We start from the raw sequence: 16,721 nt of genomic DNA on the forward strand, positions 1-16,721 counted from the left end.
AATCAGGAGTTCTCCTTCTCTTGGCCATGCCGTCAGTGGTACTAGGGGTTCACCACTAGTGGGTGGATTAAAAAAATAGTTTAGCTTCATTCCCAAACCTCAAGCGTAGGATATTGGATTAGGCATTCCATAGCTACTTTATTTTAAAACACCCACCCACAGGAGAGCATTGCTACTGTAAGCGTTATACAGTGGTTTTGAATGAAATATACATATTAAGCCACAATGCTATCAGCAGGGTTTTTAATACTCAAGTGCTGCCAGTTGATAAGTCTTGCCTTGTGCTTCTGATAGAAGGTTGCTCTGACACAGGCTTGCTAGTGTGTGTAGATAGTGTTTAATGTCGGGCAGTAGATGGATAACAAAGTGTGATGTGAATGGGTCAAAAGGTGACATGAAATACAGTCAACATTCTGCACTACAATGACAGTGAACAACTAGCTGGTGTTAGTTGACTGCACACTGAAAGCAGTGCTCATGGTTAAAACGGAGTGAGAGTAGAGAGAATCTCCAGGAAGGATAGGAAAATAATGACCTGAAGATCTGTTGATGCTGTGTTTATTCTGGAAAGTCTCCAAGTTGCAATGAGGAAACGTGCAAGCACACATGCACAAACCATAGACACCAAAGTGGGAGCTGACTGAAAGTTTATTTATATTACTGTTAAAAACATGTATAAAATTGGTCCTGTTCCAGAAACAAGGCACACAATGTCAATGTCTTGGTTCATCATCTCGATCTCAGTGTTTTAGTATCAAGCATTCCCTATATAAAAACACATCCACATTTTACAGAACTTAAAATTCCGAGCAGCAAGACAACCATGCAAGAACTTGAGCGATGCAAACTGGATGCTTTCTAGTAGTACGTCTCCCTCTCCACCCAACCTAAAACAGAGAAGATCGAAAACAGGATTTAGAGATGAATTACCTCTGGTAAACAGGTGGACTGAGGAAGGCTGTAGCATACATAAACAATGATCACGTGAACTATCAGTGTGTAGTTCAGACGATCACTGAGGAAGACAGTCAAGTGACCGACATCTTTAACATCCACTAGTTTTAAAAAGTCTCTGATAGCATACCGGTTTACTCACAAATGCATTTTATAAAGCCATTTTTACATCAGCAGTTGTCAATGGAGTGGACTAGACTCCCAAACGTGTCTGCGTCCACTGTCTTGCACTGACTAGTGCATCTGAAAAATATGCTGCTGCTTAAAGATTTACAGACTTCGTTTGTTTGCCAGATAGTAAGGCTGCATATTTAGGTAGCCTTACCATCTTCCTGAGAACGAGGGAAAATCTTGTGGTTTTGAGAGCCAAACTGAGGACTTGTATGAACAAGTACGGCAGATATATAGTAATAACAGTAATAACTAAAAGGGATTTAGCCTCACCTCCTGGGCTGCGTCGGATGATCAGTTTTCGGATTTCATCATAAATAAAGATGAGGAGAGAGTATGGGAAGGCGCAGAACCACCAGCTGGGTCTAAGGAGAAAAGAAAAACAAAACATAAAACAAAAATAACAGATCTGAAATGACTCCAGACCAGAATACACCAAGAACAGATCTTAACACGTTAAGCAACACATAGCTAAGATTAATAGTAGTCCTCCTAGAGTTAACTATTTTTGGCACTACAATTATTTTTTTTTAAGAGATGAAGACCTAACTGAAAGGTCTTTACTTACTTGAGTGGGTACATTCTGAGGGCGATGCCCATTCCAGGACAGTAGGACAGGAAGGCGGCCAGGGCGGTCTCCTCAAACAGGCCGAAGATGAGAATCTTGTTCCTGAGGAGGACAGAAGCAGCATTTAAAATCAAGTTATTTCTTTCACAACAAAAACGAACAGCCAATGCTCTTCAAAATGGCCACTGAACTCACCTCATTCCTTGTTGGAAGACCGAGTTCCTCCTGGTCTTACAAATGATCAGATCGGCCCACTGTACAACCACGATACTGGCGAAGAATGCTGTGTGGCAGGTGAACTCCACAATCTTTCTCTGTTCATAAGTCTGAGGGAAACAGTCAGCAACAGAGGGAGAAACAGTCAAAACACAGTCAGCTAATCATCTAGAATCAGACCAATCAACAAGGCTTGTGAAAACCACATTGGTGTCTGCATACTCACCCACTGCTGGCCATAGCTATCCTCCAGGTCGTTGCAAAATTTGTTGTCCCAGTCCACACGAATACCTAGCAGTCTGGAGGGTAAGAACCCGTTCTCAGCAAGGATCACAAAGTATGTGAAGAACCCAGCCAAAGCCTGGATCATACCTGTGGAGAGATGGGGAGACAGGATCAGATGGGTGCATTTGTATCAGATTCTATCCATGTCATTCTGTCTGTTGGTTTTTCTATGTTGCTTCAATCTCCATATAATTTTTTTTTTTAAGTTTGATTGTTACATAAACCGGATAGGTGCAGGAGAATGTGTTGTTTTACATGGTCAGCCATAGTAGTAGGGTGCTCCTGGAGCTTATTAAGGATAACTGCCTTGCTAAAGGGTACGGCGACAGATTTTTCACCTTGTTGGCTCAGGTATTCGAACTAGCAACCTTTCAGTTACTGGGCCAACACTAACCGCTAGGCTACCTGCCGCCCTTCAGTGATTCCCAAGGAGTACCACGTTGGTGGGAGAGGTTCGCGACCCATGATATGATGCAACCGCAGTATGTGAATGCTGTCCATATCAGTGTTTCCTCTTAAGGAAAGTCCCGCTCACGTGGAAACCTCTGGTTTAAACCTATTTTTGGCTCCATCACCAAAGTGTGAAACTCTTGAGCCAGAGACATCCCATCATCACTCAGAGACCCCTTCTCTTATCACCAGGGAGGCTATTTCTGGCGCATACCCCACTTCCAGCTGATCCCAAAACCACCCAGTCAACTTAAGTCTAGAATCCAGTTTGAGGGGTATGAGATGTTTCATCTAAGAATGAAAATACTTTGTTTTGCGCAAGTCAGGCTTTGTGAAAAGGGGTCTTACCGATTTGACCGTAGGCTATGCTGATAAGTCTTTCGTTCACCAGTTTGTCCGTTTTGGAGTTTCTGGGCTGTCTCTTCATGATGTCACTCTCGGCAGCTTCGTAGGCCAGGGAGATGGCGGGAACCTGGAAAGTTGAGGACGATTTCAACAATTAGAATAAAACTGAACAGTAAACAAAGATTTAGAAAAGAAAAATCTTAAATATACAAATTCTTCACCATGTCAGTTCCCAGGTCGATACAGAGGATGGTGACAGTTCCTAGGGGCAGTGGAATGTTGGCGATGATGAAGAAGAGGAAGGGTGTGATTTCTGGAATGTTACTGGTCAGGGTGTAAGCGATGGACTTCTTCAAGTTGTCAAAGATCAGACGGCCTAGGAAAGGTACATGCATAACAGTTAGTGAAAATAATGCAAAATAGACGGAACCCCAAAAATTCTAAATCCACTGAAATGCTTCTTCTACCTTCTTCGACACCGGTCACGATGGAGGCAAAGTTGTCATCCAGGAGGATCATGTCTGCAGCCTGCTTGGAGACGTCAGATCCAGAGATACCCATAGCAACACCGATGTCAGCCTTCTTCAGAGCAGGAGAATCGTTCACACCATCACCTGTCACAGCTACAATAGCACCCTGTGGATAAGGAGGAGAGGTGTTTGAGTCTATGGAGAGACAGAAGTCTAGAGAGAGAAAACTGGTAAACACATTTTTAATTTTAAAGGAATTTGCCTACGCTACATTCACTCTGTTTACCTCTCGTGAGATAGGCCTAGTGTCTTTAAGTTGAGCTGAATATTACCTGGCGCTGGCAGCCCTCCACGATAATAAGCTTCTGCTGAGGAGAGGTTCTGGCAAACACAATCTCTGTGTGATATTTCAGGATGTCGTCCAACTGTTCAGCGCTCAGGTCCTTGAGGTCACCGCCATGGACCACACAGGCCTTGGCATCCCTGGGAAAAATGTACCCTTTATTTATGGGAAATCCCATTGCTATGAAGACATTTCTATGTCTATAAGCGCTCATGAGAAGGACCCGACATTCAAGCCTGAATGAAATCTTTGGAAAAAGGCCTTCAAAATGGAAAAATGTAGAGAAACGGCAGGAGTTTAACTGTTGTTTCCAACAACATAACTTAAATATTTTTTTGTATTACCTAGGGTCAACTTCGTTGACTGGAATGTTCAGACGAGCAGCAATGTCCTCAACAGTCTCGTTTCCTTCAGAAATGATGCCCACACCCTTGGCAATGGCTTTAGCAGTGATGGGATGATCACCAGTGACCATGATAACCTAAGGGAAGGAAGGGAATAGGAGTGGTCTGGTCACAGTGGCTGCTATGTGGGTTGACTGAAGAGTCGTGTTAAGTATTACATTGCCATACCTTGATTCCAGCACTCCTGCACTTGCCCACAGCGTCAGGCACAGCAGCACGGGGAGGGTCAATCATGGACATTAGGCCAACGAAGCACAGATTCTCAGTTGGGAAGTTCACCTCTTCACAATCAAACTGGAAGCCCTCAGCGAACTGGTCATCAGGGAGCTGGAAATGACAGAACCCTAGACGGATACAAAATGGTGAAAATGTGATTTGAAAAAAGGAGCAAAAGTGCAATTTTACACCTCACATTGGATAATTTGACAACACAGATGGAATAACAAAAAAATACAGTTGTATTGACTAGTGATGACTGAAATAAATGACTGTTACCCAGCACTCGCTCTCCCAGACCACCCAGTTCCATGTAGGCGTTCTGGAAAGAGTCCTTCATCTCGTCATCCAGAGGCTGTTCTTTGCCCTGGATCAAAATGGTGGAGCAGCGGTCCAGGATCCTCTCAGGAGCTCCCTTCATCACCAGCAGATGCTTGGACTCACCCTCATTCTTGTTTAGGTGAACGGAGAGCTAAGGGATAAAATTATAGGAGCAGCCATTTTGAAAACAGATTACCAGAATAGGCGTAACCATGTTGATCTCTGTGCCAAAGGGAAGGGTTTTCAAAGACTTAGTGAAACATATCCCCTTATTTCATGTGGCAGGGTGCTACCGTGCCATTGACCTACCTGGTATTTGTTGGTGGAGTTGAATGGGATTTCAGCGACCTTGGTGTACTGGTCTCTCATGCCTTGCACAGACCCACAGCACAGCTCAATACACTTCAGCAGGGCAGACTCTGAGGCATCACCAGCCACATCTCTCTGCGAGACGGAAACGAGTAGGCAGATGAAGTGGACGTGGTATGCCGCTGGCGCACACTCTTTCACACACTAGCACTTCCAAGTACCTGGTTTATCCTTACGTGGCCCAAGACATTAAAATGCCCTCCATCAATTTAAACAGATTTAATGGAAAGGAACTCTTTGTAGATTGAGCCTTGTAGAAGACAAAGACCGTCACAAAGAGAAACTGAAAATAAGGGGTAAAATTAAATGTGGTAATCACAGCTAGTCCAAGGTGAGATGATTAACGGAGTGAGAGGTTATATTCCAGGGGATTGCAAGGGCTGAGGCATTCAGGCGACAGGGGAGGAATTACATAAAGTGAAAGACAACCCCGTTGAGCCTTTTCAGCAGCTTTACATGCTGAACTCCTGTCGATAACGCCATTGTGTATACTGTTGTCAATTCACTCTGGGGAAATGAGACACTTACTTTAAGGATAGGAATACCGCTCTGTTCTGCCAGGAAGACGGCACGGTTACACAGGCCAGCGACTCTAGCCAGGGCAGCCCAGGTGGCAGAGCTCCTGTCGAAGGAGGTACCGCTCTGGTTCTCTGTGGTGTCAGCCTCATGGATCTGGTTGTCGAACCACATGTGAGCCACGGTCATTCTGTTCTGAGTCAGGGTTCCGGTCTTGTCAGAGCAAATGGTGGAGGTGGAGCCAAGGGTCTCAACAGCTTCGAGATTCTTCACCAGGCAGTTCTTCTTGGCCATACGCTTGGCAGTCAGAGTTAGACACACCTGCGGAGGAAGCCGAAAGTACTCAACATGTCTGTCGAATAAAATTGGCAATGTACTGATTTTTGGAGCCATATGTGAAGTGTTTGAAAATAAAACACTCCCGAAAGACAGTACTCACAGTTACAGTGGCCAGGAGACCCTCAGGCACGTTAGCGACAATGATTCCGATGAGGAAGATGACAGCCTCCAGCCAAGAGTATCCGAGGATGAGGGACAGGACAAAGAAAGACATGCCCAGGAAGACGGCCACACCGGTGATGATGTGGATGAAGTGCTCAATTTCAATGGAGATTGGGGTACGTCCGACTTCCAGGCCAGAGGCGAGGGTAGCAATACGACCCATAACAGTGCGGTCACCAGTGTTGATGACAATACCTCTGGCAGTTCCTTCAGGAAATAACGTGCAGGTTTAATGTAACAATCATGCCATCATATTGACTACTGTAACAGCACATTTGACAGTGATTCAACCTCAGAAATGGTGGACATACTTTATACAGCAACTTTATACAACAACAGGACTTCATCAAAGCTAGCCCAGTCATGGTTTGTTTTCTTTTATTTATTTGCCAGGGACCATGTACAACATGCCCTTGCACCAGATTTAGCTAGATTGCTAATTTTTTTATCTGTGGTCCCTGGACAGAATGTATTTTTAGTTGATTTGTTTCTCATCTGAGCAACTCTGCTCTGTTAAAGTACCTTCAACACAGTTGGTAGAGAAGAAGGCAATGTTCCTTGTCTCCAGGGGGTTGTCATTGGAGAAATCCGGAGTACGTGTCTGGGGCTCAGATTCACCAGTGAGGGAGGAGTTGTCCACCTGAGTGGGGAGGGAATTAGATTAATACAATAATGAATGGCACGGACATGGGCGGAACGTGATGTATTTGGAGCAAGGGGATTTTAAAGTACCCACTTTGCAACCGCTGGCAGAGATGATTCGCAAATCAGCGGGAATCCTGTCTCCACCTTTCACCTCCACCAGATCTCCAACCACCACTTGTTGAGCGTTGATGTTCATCTTCTCACCATCACGGACAACCAGGGCTTGCTACAAGGCAGAGGACAACAAGATTAAACTTTAAATGTAATAATAAGGGGGGGAAAAAAACACATTCAAAATTATTAATTTCTAAACAGCCAGTACCTGTGGGACCAGGTTCTTGAAGGAGTCCATGATCTTTGAGCTCTTGGCCTCTTGGTAGTAGGAGAAACAGCCAGTAACAATGACAACAGCAGAGAGCACAACACCCAGGTACAACTGTGAGGGACAAAGATGCAGAACGTGTTAGAATTAAGTTAACTCCCCCGCACAAACACCAATACAAAAGAACTACAAAACCCAAGCATCATCTGCTTTCAATTCCATCACAATGTCAATAAAATCAACATTCTTCATCTTGGAATCTTACGTTATCATTGGCCGGCTCATCCTCCATGGCTGCCTGGATTCCATAGGCCAGGAAGCAGAGGAGAGCGCCAGTCCACAGAAGCATGGAGAACCCGCCAAACATCTGCTTGCAGAACTTTACCCACTCAGGGGTAGTGGGAGGAGGGGTCAGGGAATTGGGGCCATCACGGGCAAGGTTCTCGGCAGCCTTAGCACTGGATAACCCCTGAGGAAATACAAAATTGGTTGTGTTACTTTACATGTCGAGACCTCAAAATTAAGATGCTGTAGGATACTTAATTTTAAAAGAATAGGTGCTTCCCTCCCACACTATTTTTAAGGGTATACCTTTATCAACCCTTGCGTTTTAAAATCAAGTATATTGCTATATTCAGGCATATCTAGGTACCCCCCCCCCGTTCTTGAGATTCTCTCTCACGGCACGTATAAGGAGAGAGGAAGCAAATTGTCAACACAATAATATCTCTGCGAGGTCTGTCAGTGGCAGACAGACACTGCAGGGCCAAGTCATAACTCTAATTTCACATAAGGCAGAAAACAGAGAAACAAGTCAATGGGGCTCTGGATAGAGTCGAGGTGCTGACAGTTGCCAGGCAACTCGCTGCAAACAATGAAAACAGGGCCATCTCCTCGGCTGGGATTGAGCGCATCCTAAATCTGGGCTGAGGTGCTATGAGCCTGCTGCTTGTGAATTATTCAAAAGGACCACTCGGCTGCGCTGCTAGGTTTGGAGGCAGTAATCTACTATTCCCCTTGATCTCCCAATCATGATCAAGAGGCTATTTGCATGGATGTAAAAGAGGGATAAAGCATCTCTCGCATTGCCTTGGATATTTGTCACATCCAAGTCTATGATGACCCCATTCTTCCACGGTTTAATAATTGGAAGAGATCCCAAGAGTCCGAAACCCATAACTTGAGCAGAACTTTGAAGTCCATCACTTGACTTAATTTTTCTATTAAATAATTGAAACTATTCGAATTGAGGAGAACCGAGCCGAATTGCCCTCCAGCTGTGGTCGATAAGCAACTAATTTGTTAACAGAAAACAGTGCAGGGGAGATGAATGAATCGCCAACTGAAATGAAAATGAGCGAAGCTCCAAACGTACCCTACTAAGGTCGGTGCCGTATTTGCGGTTGAGCTCATCCAGGGTCAGTTTATGGTCATCCTATGGGACAGAGATTAGGAACATGTCACTGACAAGCATACTGCATTGCACTTCTGCACCAACAAGATAAACATACAGTACATTACATGCAGCGCCAAGCTTGACACCAAGTCAGTGACATCAACACACGAGTGATCAAGACTTGTGATTTAAAGATGAACTTCCCAGGTCCTGAAAGAGAATGAAAGTGAGAGAAGCCGACTCACCAGATCAACTTCCTTTTTCAACTCATCCATGTCCCTCTCCTTCTTCATGGCCTTGGCATTCTTCTTCTTGCCTCCCTGCTCAGAGGTCGCCGCCAGCTCATACTGTTCCCGTCCTTCCTACAGAGGGCAAGAAGAGATTGTTAGGAGAGATAAGGAAAAAAAATATATATACAAACATAATAAAATAGGTAGAAAGAGGCCCTTTAGAGCTCTGCCCGAGAAAATAAAATCTTCACCCAACTCAAGCAAAAGCCCCTGATGCAGAATCTGCTTATAGTATAGTTTCCCATAGTGTTTCCGAGGCATGACTAAAACCCAAGTCTGGGGGCCCCAACTCTTGAAAGGTAATTCATTGAGTCAATTAGAGACTCACTCATCTGAAAAGGATAAAAATGCTACTTTTCAGTTACAAATGACTTACCAGAAGTCACCCAACAACTTGTGGGTTATTGATGTAGCATTGTTCTACTGAACGTAAGCCCAGTTATCCTTTACAAAACAAACGTGACCTAGACAGGTATGGTGCAACAAGTACAAAGATAGTTGTGGCCGTCCCTTTTGGACTATCACCCTGTAGGCTTTCACCTTTTAGCGTCTACGACCTGTTCTAGATAGCCCAATTACTTTCACTACTCAGCAGAACCAACTTGGATGTTTGAAAATGGCATCTGTCTGAAGTTCATGAGGAATGCTTAATGAACAATCATGTTACAGACCGTCACTTTGTGCAACTGCGTCAATAAGGAGAGCTGTGGGAGAGGTGGGGCTGAGGGTCATTTCAACATACTCCACTGCAATCCAGGAATGTCAGACTATTAGGCCCTATGTCACAATACTTTGTCCAGAATAGGGGCAAAATGAACTCCAGAGGGGAAAAGATGCACACCATTGGCTCGGTTGTCTTGAGTACACACAGAACTTTCTTCCTCTGGAGTCATCTCATTGTGAAAGTCCAAAATAACCCTGGCACCTCACCTTCTGCAAACACATTGTTCATTCACTCTTCCCTTTCTCCATTATCAATCGGTCACTTTTGGGAAGAGGACAAAGACCTGTTGAAGAATTCACGTCAGCTAGACGGCTGAAAAGGGGAGGGTGTTGGAACACTGCAGCAACAGGATAATGCACAGTACCAGATAAACATCGGTAAGGCAGTTAGCGATCATAAATTATTCAGGTTCTACTGGTGTTCAGAAGCGTTTTGGCTGTGGGGGAAGAGAGCTCTACATGCTTCTCTGATTTGACCCTATGGGGTTACACAAAAGCTGCTTGACTCTAAGCAAGACAGTTCCTGGTTCAGAATGTGATCCCCAAGTCACAGGGGCGTGACTGATAATTCAACTTTGTTGTTTGGTTACAACTGAATCCAACATAAGGTGCCCTACCAGTTTTTTTTTTGTTGCTGTTGGAACAGTAAAGGGTAGAGGTGGAACGACAAGTCCCGCTGGAGTCTTCCGGCCCCCTCAAGGAATCTTGTCGCAGTCCCCTGTGGTCTTTTTATTAGTTGACAGGCACACAGACTTTCCCCTTCTTGGAAATGCACCCCCCCCCCCACTAATACTATTAAGAAATATCCCTTTTACTTTCCCAATAGTGTACACATCCGTTATTACCACAATGAAGCAAGGAAGGGAGGATGCTGTTTTGGAAGTATTACTCAGCTGTCTCTCAAACCTAACAGGAAGCTACTGCACTGAAAACAGGGAAAAAAGTGTGGATGTCAGCAATTGTGTGGAATCTCTCACAAGACCAATCACACAAAAACAACAGTTGTCCCACTACAAGCCTGAGAACAATGAGGCTTTGTACCTCTATGGAGAACCATGTAAAAACATGAAAAATGGGGCAAAGAAATATATCTTTAGAGTGACTTTATTTTGGACAAACTGTACAATCACGGAGTTTATTCAGACCCTCTTAGCAAAACACTTAAGATACCAGGCTTACCGCATTCTTATATGGGATTACTGTAATGGTTTGATCTGGGAGTGGGATGAACACCACTGTGGTAAACATGGCTTGGGTCTGCATACCATTTCTCCCATAGTTCAGAGTAGTATATTCAACTGCGTAATTGTTGTTCTCATGAACGTTGCATATGGGAGTGTATTTACAGTAGTATGATTTGATATGTTTTCTTATTTTTCTTAAAATTTTTATCCTGTTTTAGCATATAAAAAATGCTTGGAAAGATCAGAGGTTGGACCTAAGCAAGAGTTTAAATACTTCCCTACACATATAGGGACAGAAAGAGAAACAACTGTGTGTGAAAGAGAGGGCAAGAACGCAGGGTGGGTAGAGAAGGGGGTGAAGCCGGCAAGACATCCCTTTCCAAGAGGACAGAAAGTTTGAAAGAACTGTCCTCATAAAAACAACAGTGATAGACAGAACAGAGCCTCAGTGAGACGAGGGGCCTCTCACTTTTACGCTAAAACACCACCGCCAGATCAACAAAAGTTCATAAGAGACGGTCGAGCGGGTGCATATTTTACAGCCAGGGTCGAATTCCTGTGAACACCATTCCTGGTTCTGTTCCTGTACGTGTGCCAAATACAAAAGCTGCCCACTCAAGCATATTGGCTCCTCCTCGCACTGGGACTTTGCCCCGTTGCTACAGGCGACATAACCACACCTCTCAGATATCTGAATGGACCGAGTCACGTGTTACTCTCCTCCCCCTTTTCTCTCCCTCTCTTCAGTTTAGAAAAAAGTTCATTTATTCACAAGAAACGCATTTAAAACTCCCACCACGTCCGCTGGAAGAGTCGGTTTTCCCACAGAACAAAAGATGGTGAATGCCAGTGTTTCTCCTTAAGACCCCAGGAACCACAGTTAAAAGCAGACTACGAATCAATGGGATGCAACTTCCTTTATTGCGCCAGTCTGAAATGTAGGTTAGAACAGAACGCGCGTGGCTATTGCGAAATGCCGATTGTGAGTAGGCCTACGGGACAACCGTTTTTTTTTTACAATTCCCTCGGCAGTTGGAACAATAGAAATGACAGTGGAGGAAACAGAAGGTGTAATAATGTGTGGTACTCTCATAATGTTTAGGCAGCTAAGCCAGACGAGCAGAGAGGGAGATCGAGCAGGAGAGAGAAAGGGGCAGTGGGGGTGAGATGTGTTCTCTGTCACAGAGATGGGGTGGCGCGTGACAAAAGGGATGCCTAATTCATAGTGACTGTCGAGCGGAAAGAATGTGAAATCCTCAGGAGAGAGAGAGAGCAAAAAAAATGTTTTAAAAAGAGCAGGTCTCTTGGTTCCACAGTGGACCCCTGGGGGGAAATAATGGTCAGCTGAGGCCACAACCTGATAGTAGCTCAGAGGTGGAACACTGGAGAGTAATAAAGAATTCCACAATTACTTCACCATATAAAAAGTCCTTGTTTTGGACATATTCTAGGCCTCATTTGTTTACAGTGGAGATTTTCCACAAGTCACTTCCCATCACACTCAGTGGTGGGATCTTTAAAACAATGACCCCCCTTGATGAAAGATGGCAAGAAAAGAAGTGGAAAAACAAAGAAAGAATGCGCCCTAATAACGTTACAGGAAAACGGCCTTGTTTATAGATCACAGTTTATTTTGAGAGATGGAAACAATAGCCATAGTATACCATTTTGGGAAGGAACTTTTGGGCGTTTCAATTTGTTGACAGTGAGCAGTTGTATAGCATCATACCTCTTGATTTTCCATTTCATTACAGAAAAACTGCATTTTGAACTGAACTGCCATTCAACCAGTTCATAAAAATTCTGCCAGCTCCCTCTGAACAATGATGACAATGCAGCAACTGGTGCCTCATCTTCACAGCGGTCTCCCTTCCATATACCTCACCACTCTAACCAACCCTTTGCTCCCTCCAGCCCTATGCCACCCTCATGCTCTCCCTGTACCTCTCACATCCCTCTCTGTGATCTCCTGGAAATCATTAGTCCAGCTGACCAAGCATCTGTGCCTATTGCGGGTGTACTGGACCGGAGCGCTGAGAAGACAGAAGGGGCGGGGGCAGAGCAGTGTTCACCACCATACAGGGAAAAAAATCCAAAACACTTGGAGGTTTGCTGCTCTGCATTCACATCATACAACCAATCTGTCTCTCTAATCACCCCTCTCTTACTGTAGCTGTGAATGCATCATTTATCACTGTGTCCGTGTGATCCGTTGCCCAGCAGGGAGTGGCGAGCCTTTTATATGATGCTATTAACCTCCCCGATATCCCACCAGTCTGCCATTCAGTAGTCAATACAGTACCCAAACACAGGAGTCACAGGTAGGTAGCTGTAAAATATATATATAAATCATCAAATAAAAAAATTACCCCAATAATTGATACATTTTCCATCACCATAAAATTGCAGGTAGTTATTTAGACAGGTGCGATGACAAAAACCCTATTGACTAAGGATTGCCCATTAAAAAAAAAAACGTAATTCTACAAGTCGAGAACAATATGACTTGAAGTGAGAGGAATATACAACAAATCTAGTGTATTGAACGTCACTGGAGCAACTAGGAGATTCATTTGTCTTGGACCGATTTGTATCAAATTTAATAAAAACTATTGTTATTTTGAAAAGTGATGACTTTCATTAATACATGTAGTTGATGTAGGTCTTCCCAGACACATCGTAGGCCTATCTGAACATTCGCAGAATGTAGGCTACACAAGAAATGTCATACACAACCATATGCAAAATCCGTATACAACAATTAAGCCTTCAGTGGAATACATGTATTTTTTTATTAAGAGATTTTGCAGGTGCTCAAATGTTATGAAGGGTCAGTTCGGTATTTCCCCCAGAGTCAGATGACCTCGTGGATACCATTGTTGGGTGTCTGCGTCCAGTATTACAAAAGTTAGAGGTATTTTCGTGAGCCAATGCTAACTAGTGTTAGCGTGTTCCCATATACTTCAACTCATTGCGCTAACGCTAGTTAGCAATTCCCTTCAAACTGAACGCAGACATAAAAATGGTATCCACGAGTTCGTCTAACTCTGGGGAAGTAGATAAGGGCATCCTGCTAAAATCGAGAACTATCCTTTTAAGCAGCCAAAGTGAATTATTCCAATATAGTCCATCTACATAAAAACTACATTCTTTCAACGAGCATGACAAAAATAAATAAACACCGACGACTTTGGCGCATGGTTGATATTGTGAATGGGGTGGACTACGGTTATTATTCAATTTACGAAGAACAGACTTTCGCAACAGCCTACAGTCGCAACTACATTTAACCAATTGATCAAGAATCTGAATATTACCCATATTTCTCATTGATGAACAAAATGTAGTCAAGCGGGTTACAAGTCACCATGAAAGACTCATTGAAACAAAGACCATCACATATATTCAGAAGTGGGCTACAGACTCTGTATGGCCGTGTATCTCAAAGTAACAAGTCACAAGATAGCATGTCTGCCCCCACTTCCCGCAACTCGAATTTAAACAGACCACGCCACATTTGTAGCCACCTTGGCGGCAGTTCACTTGGATGAAAATAAACATTGTATCAATCTTCAAACTTGTCTTATACCGTCAATTCAATTCTATCATCGTAGCGCTTACAAGCTTTTCTCCTTGGCGACTAGATCCAAGCTAACCAACCTGTGGATCTTCAGTATCAATGTAAAAACAACACATTTTGAACCCTAATTGACACTCGATCAAGACACGTTATGAAAGCAACTTTTGTTCAGCCTACAAAATGCGGAAGTCACTCTCCCATCGCAGGCATTTTGAAAAAAAATGCGGCCATCTACGTACATGTGATAATTTAAAAACAACTTCAACTGTATTATTAAAAAAAAAAATGTTTAAATCCATACCACTTTTGACAAGTAGCCTAGAATTAAGAATTGAATACATTAAGCTACAGTAGCATTTCATGGAGGAGCTAGAATGTGAAGATGGAAAGAAAAAGCGCACTTACTCCACGTCCCATGTTTGCAGTTTTGTGGAGAAAAAAAAAAACTTATTGAACAATCAAATCCCAATTTACTTAAAAACGAATTGAAAAATGTATTGCCCCTGGATGTGCCCTTATCCACACGTGTCACTCCTACCGGACACGCATCCAAGCTTCCCGTCTCATTAAAAGGTCCAATACTTATATACAGTGTTCCTTTCGATCGTGACGTCTGCACTTTTTGCCATGGTAACATAGAATGGAGGGGCGGAGTCCCCATTATTGAATGTTTTACGATTATCGGCCTTCATAAAGTAGATTGAATCCATTGCGTGACAATGGACTTAAGTCTCTGTAACTTAAAATATTTATGAAGCAAAGTCTCTTGGTCTCTTCTGTGCAGGCTTATTCATATTAGGATGAAATCTCTGTCAATATCTCTCACCACTCATATTCATAATGGTTACTAACCGATCCTCAAGCCTCTTTAAACCTATCCTCAAGCCTCTTTAAGAATACTCTACATGTTTTGTTTGTCCCTTTTCTCTTAATTTCCACATAGGTTTAAGAATGAACATGATTTAAACACTCACAAACACACTCTTTCTCTCTCTCAATCACTCTCTATTCATTCCTTATTTTAACCTCATTTATGGAAAGCGATAATTTTAGTGAAAACTCCATCACTGGTCTTTAGGAAGTTTAAACTTAAACGAACCAGGCCGTTAAACCCTTTAGGATGTCAAATTTCCCTCCTGACCCTGTCATGAACACTTCGTGGACAATGTGACCTTGTCAGAAGAATAATGGAAGCCTGGAAGATGGCAGGTTGTTGCATCTACAAATGATTAACTCTTTAACTTTGGGATCCTAACCATTAACCCCGTCTCAAGGTCCTGTTTTATGTCTTAACTTCACCCTTCAGTTTGGACTCCAGTAGGAGTGCTGATCTAGGATCAGTTTGTCTTTTAGATCATAGTGAATAATTTTATATGGACAGATCCTAGATCAGCACTCCTACTCTGAGGTTCTTTGTGGATACGGGACCAGGTATTTCACTGCAGAACCAGACAGAGGCAGATTCAACCACATGTCTAGGATTCAACCACATGTCTATAGGTCACTGTAATTAGTGTAGCATTCTACCTGTGTGAGGTAGAATAGAATAGTATAGAACAACACATCTTTATTGTCCACCCAAATATCAACTTTTCCCTTTGGCTTCACCCTGTAATAAGACAATCTAAAATTGTGTTAATAATGAGCATTACATACAAACTCTAATGAAAACACATTCACTCAGACACTGACTTTTCCCCCACCACCAACAGGTCAACTAAAGTCAAAGAAAACTATTTGAAATGCTAATTATATTGAATTGAATATTTTTATACACAAGACTTTGCTTCATGATTCATGCCGATGTACAGTATCATCTAGGACTTGTTGTACCCAAGAAGCTGCTTGAATGCGTTTGCATGAATTTTACTTGGAGAGACTTGGTGGACAGATGGACAGACAGCGGCACACTCAGTCACAGTGTGTGTGTGTGTGTGTGTGTGTGTGTGTGTGTGTGTGTGTGTGTGTGTGTGTGTGTGTGTGTGTGTGTGTGTGTGTGTGTGTGTGTGTGTGTGTGTGTGTGTGTGTGTGTGCATGTTCAAAGATGGAACTAAAAATATCTCAAATTGTATATACAAGCCGTGAGCCCGATCCTATAAATGAGTTACCATGGAAACTATCACGTTCCTGTCCCCACGGGGCGAGCGAGAGGAAGCGCCTCTCTCTTTATCTGCATAATGCCCCCTAGTGGGGAACAAATACCAGTCAACAAGTTGGTCTCAGAGTAGGATGAAGCTGTCCCTAGCAGGCCTATAGACTGATCTAGGTCAGCTTTGCATTTTTGGTTGAAGTTGCTCCCTTTTCACTGTATGCATCAAACAGCAGGTGATAATAGGTTCCTTTTCAGTCGGTACCTTCGGTAAAACAACTATGGGGAGTAGCACTCTCGCGACTTCGATTGAAGAATTAAAATCACGGCTAACAAGGCCAATGAAATCCGCGCCTCTCTGGA

At 43.3% G+C, this 16,721-nt stretch overlaps 1 protein-coding gene across 1 annotated transcript; it reads right to left on the reverse strand.

Moving 5' to 3' along the window:
- Nucleotides 1-630: 630 nt before the first annotated feature.
- On the reverse strand, nucleotides 631-14,912 carry LOC106574724 (sodium/potassium-transporting ATPase subunit alpha-1). Its single transcript, XM_045697848.1, has 22 exons — nucleotides 14,675-14,912; nucleotides 8,738-8,854; nucleotides 8,472-8,531; nucleotides 7,362-7,565; nucleotides 7,097-7,210; nucleotides 6,866-7,000; nucleotides 6,652-6,769; nucleotides 6,068-6,336; nucleotides 5,641-5,949; nucleotides 5,053-5,187; nucleotides 4,702-4,894; nucleotides 4,375-4,550; nucleotides 4,147-4,283; nucleotides 3,792-3,942; nucleotides 3,457-3,625; nucleotides 3,211-3,365; nucleotides 2,993-3,116; nucleotides 2,136-2,281; nucleotides 1,889-2,019; nucleotides 1,694-1,795; nucleotides 1,399-1,490; nucleotides 631-887 (listed from the first exon to the last, which is right to left on the reverse strand). The coding sequence occupies exons 1-22, from the start codon at nucleotides 14,684-14,686 to the stop codon at nucleotides 859-861; spliced, it is 3,078 nt and encodes a 1,025-aa protein (XP_045553804.1). The 5' UTR covers nucleotides 14,687-14,912; the 3' UTR covers nucleotides 631-858.
- Between the last annotated feature and the right edge of the window lie 1,809 nt (nucleotides 14,913-16,721).

The sequence above is a fragment of the Salmo salar genome, chromosome ssa16, assembly GCF_905237065.1.
Source record: "Salmo salar chromosome ssa16, Ssal_v3.1, whole genome shotgun sequence".
Classification (NCBI taxonomy): Eukaryota; Metazoa; Chordata; class Actinopteri; order Salmoniformes; family Salmonidae; genus Salmo; species Salmo salar.

Excerpts from the sequence above, each read along its gene's own strand:
- LOC106574724 (XM_045697848.1), bottom strand. Across the intron at positions 5,188-5,640 it reads GCGGTATTCCTATCCTTAAA|AGAGATGTGGCTGGTGATGC; the intron begins GTAAGTGTCTCA and ends TCCGTCTCGCAG. Across the intron at positions 1,491-1,693 it reads CTCAGAATGTACCCACTCAA|ACCCAGCTGGTGGTTCTGCG; the intron begins GTAAGTAAAGAC and ends TTTTCTCCTTAG.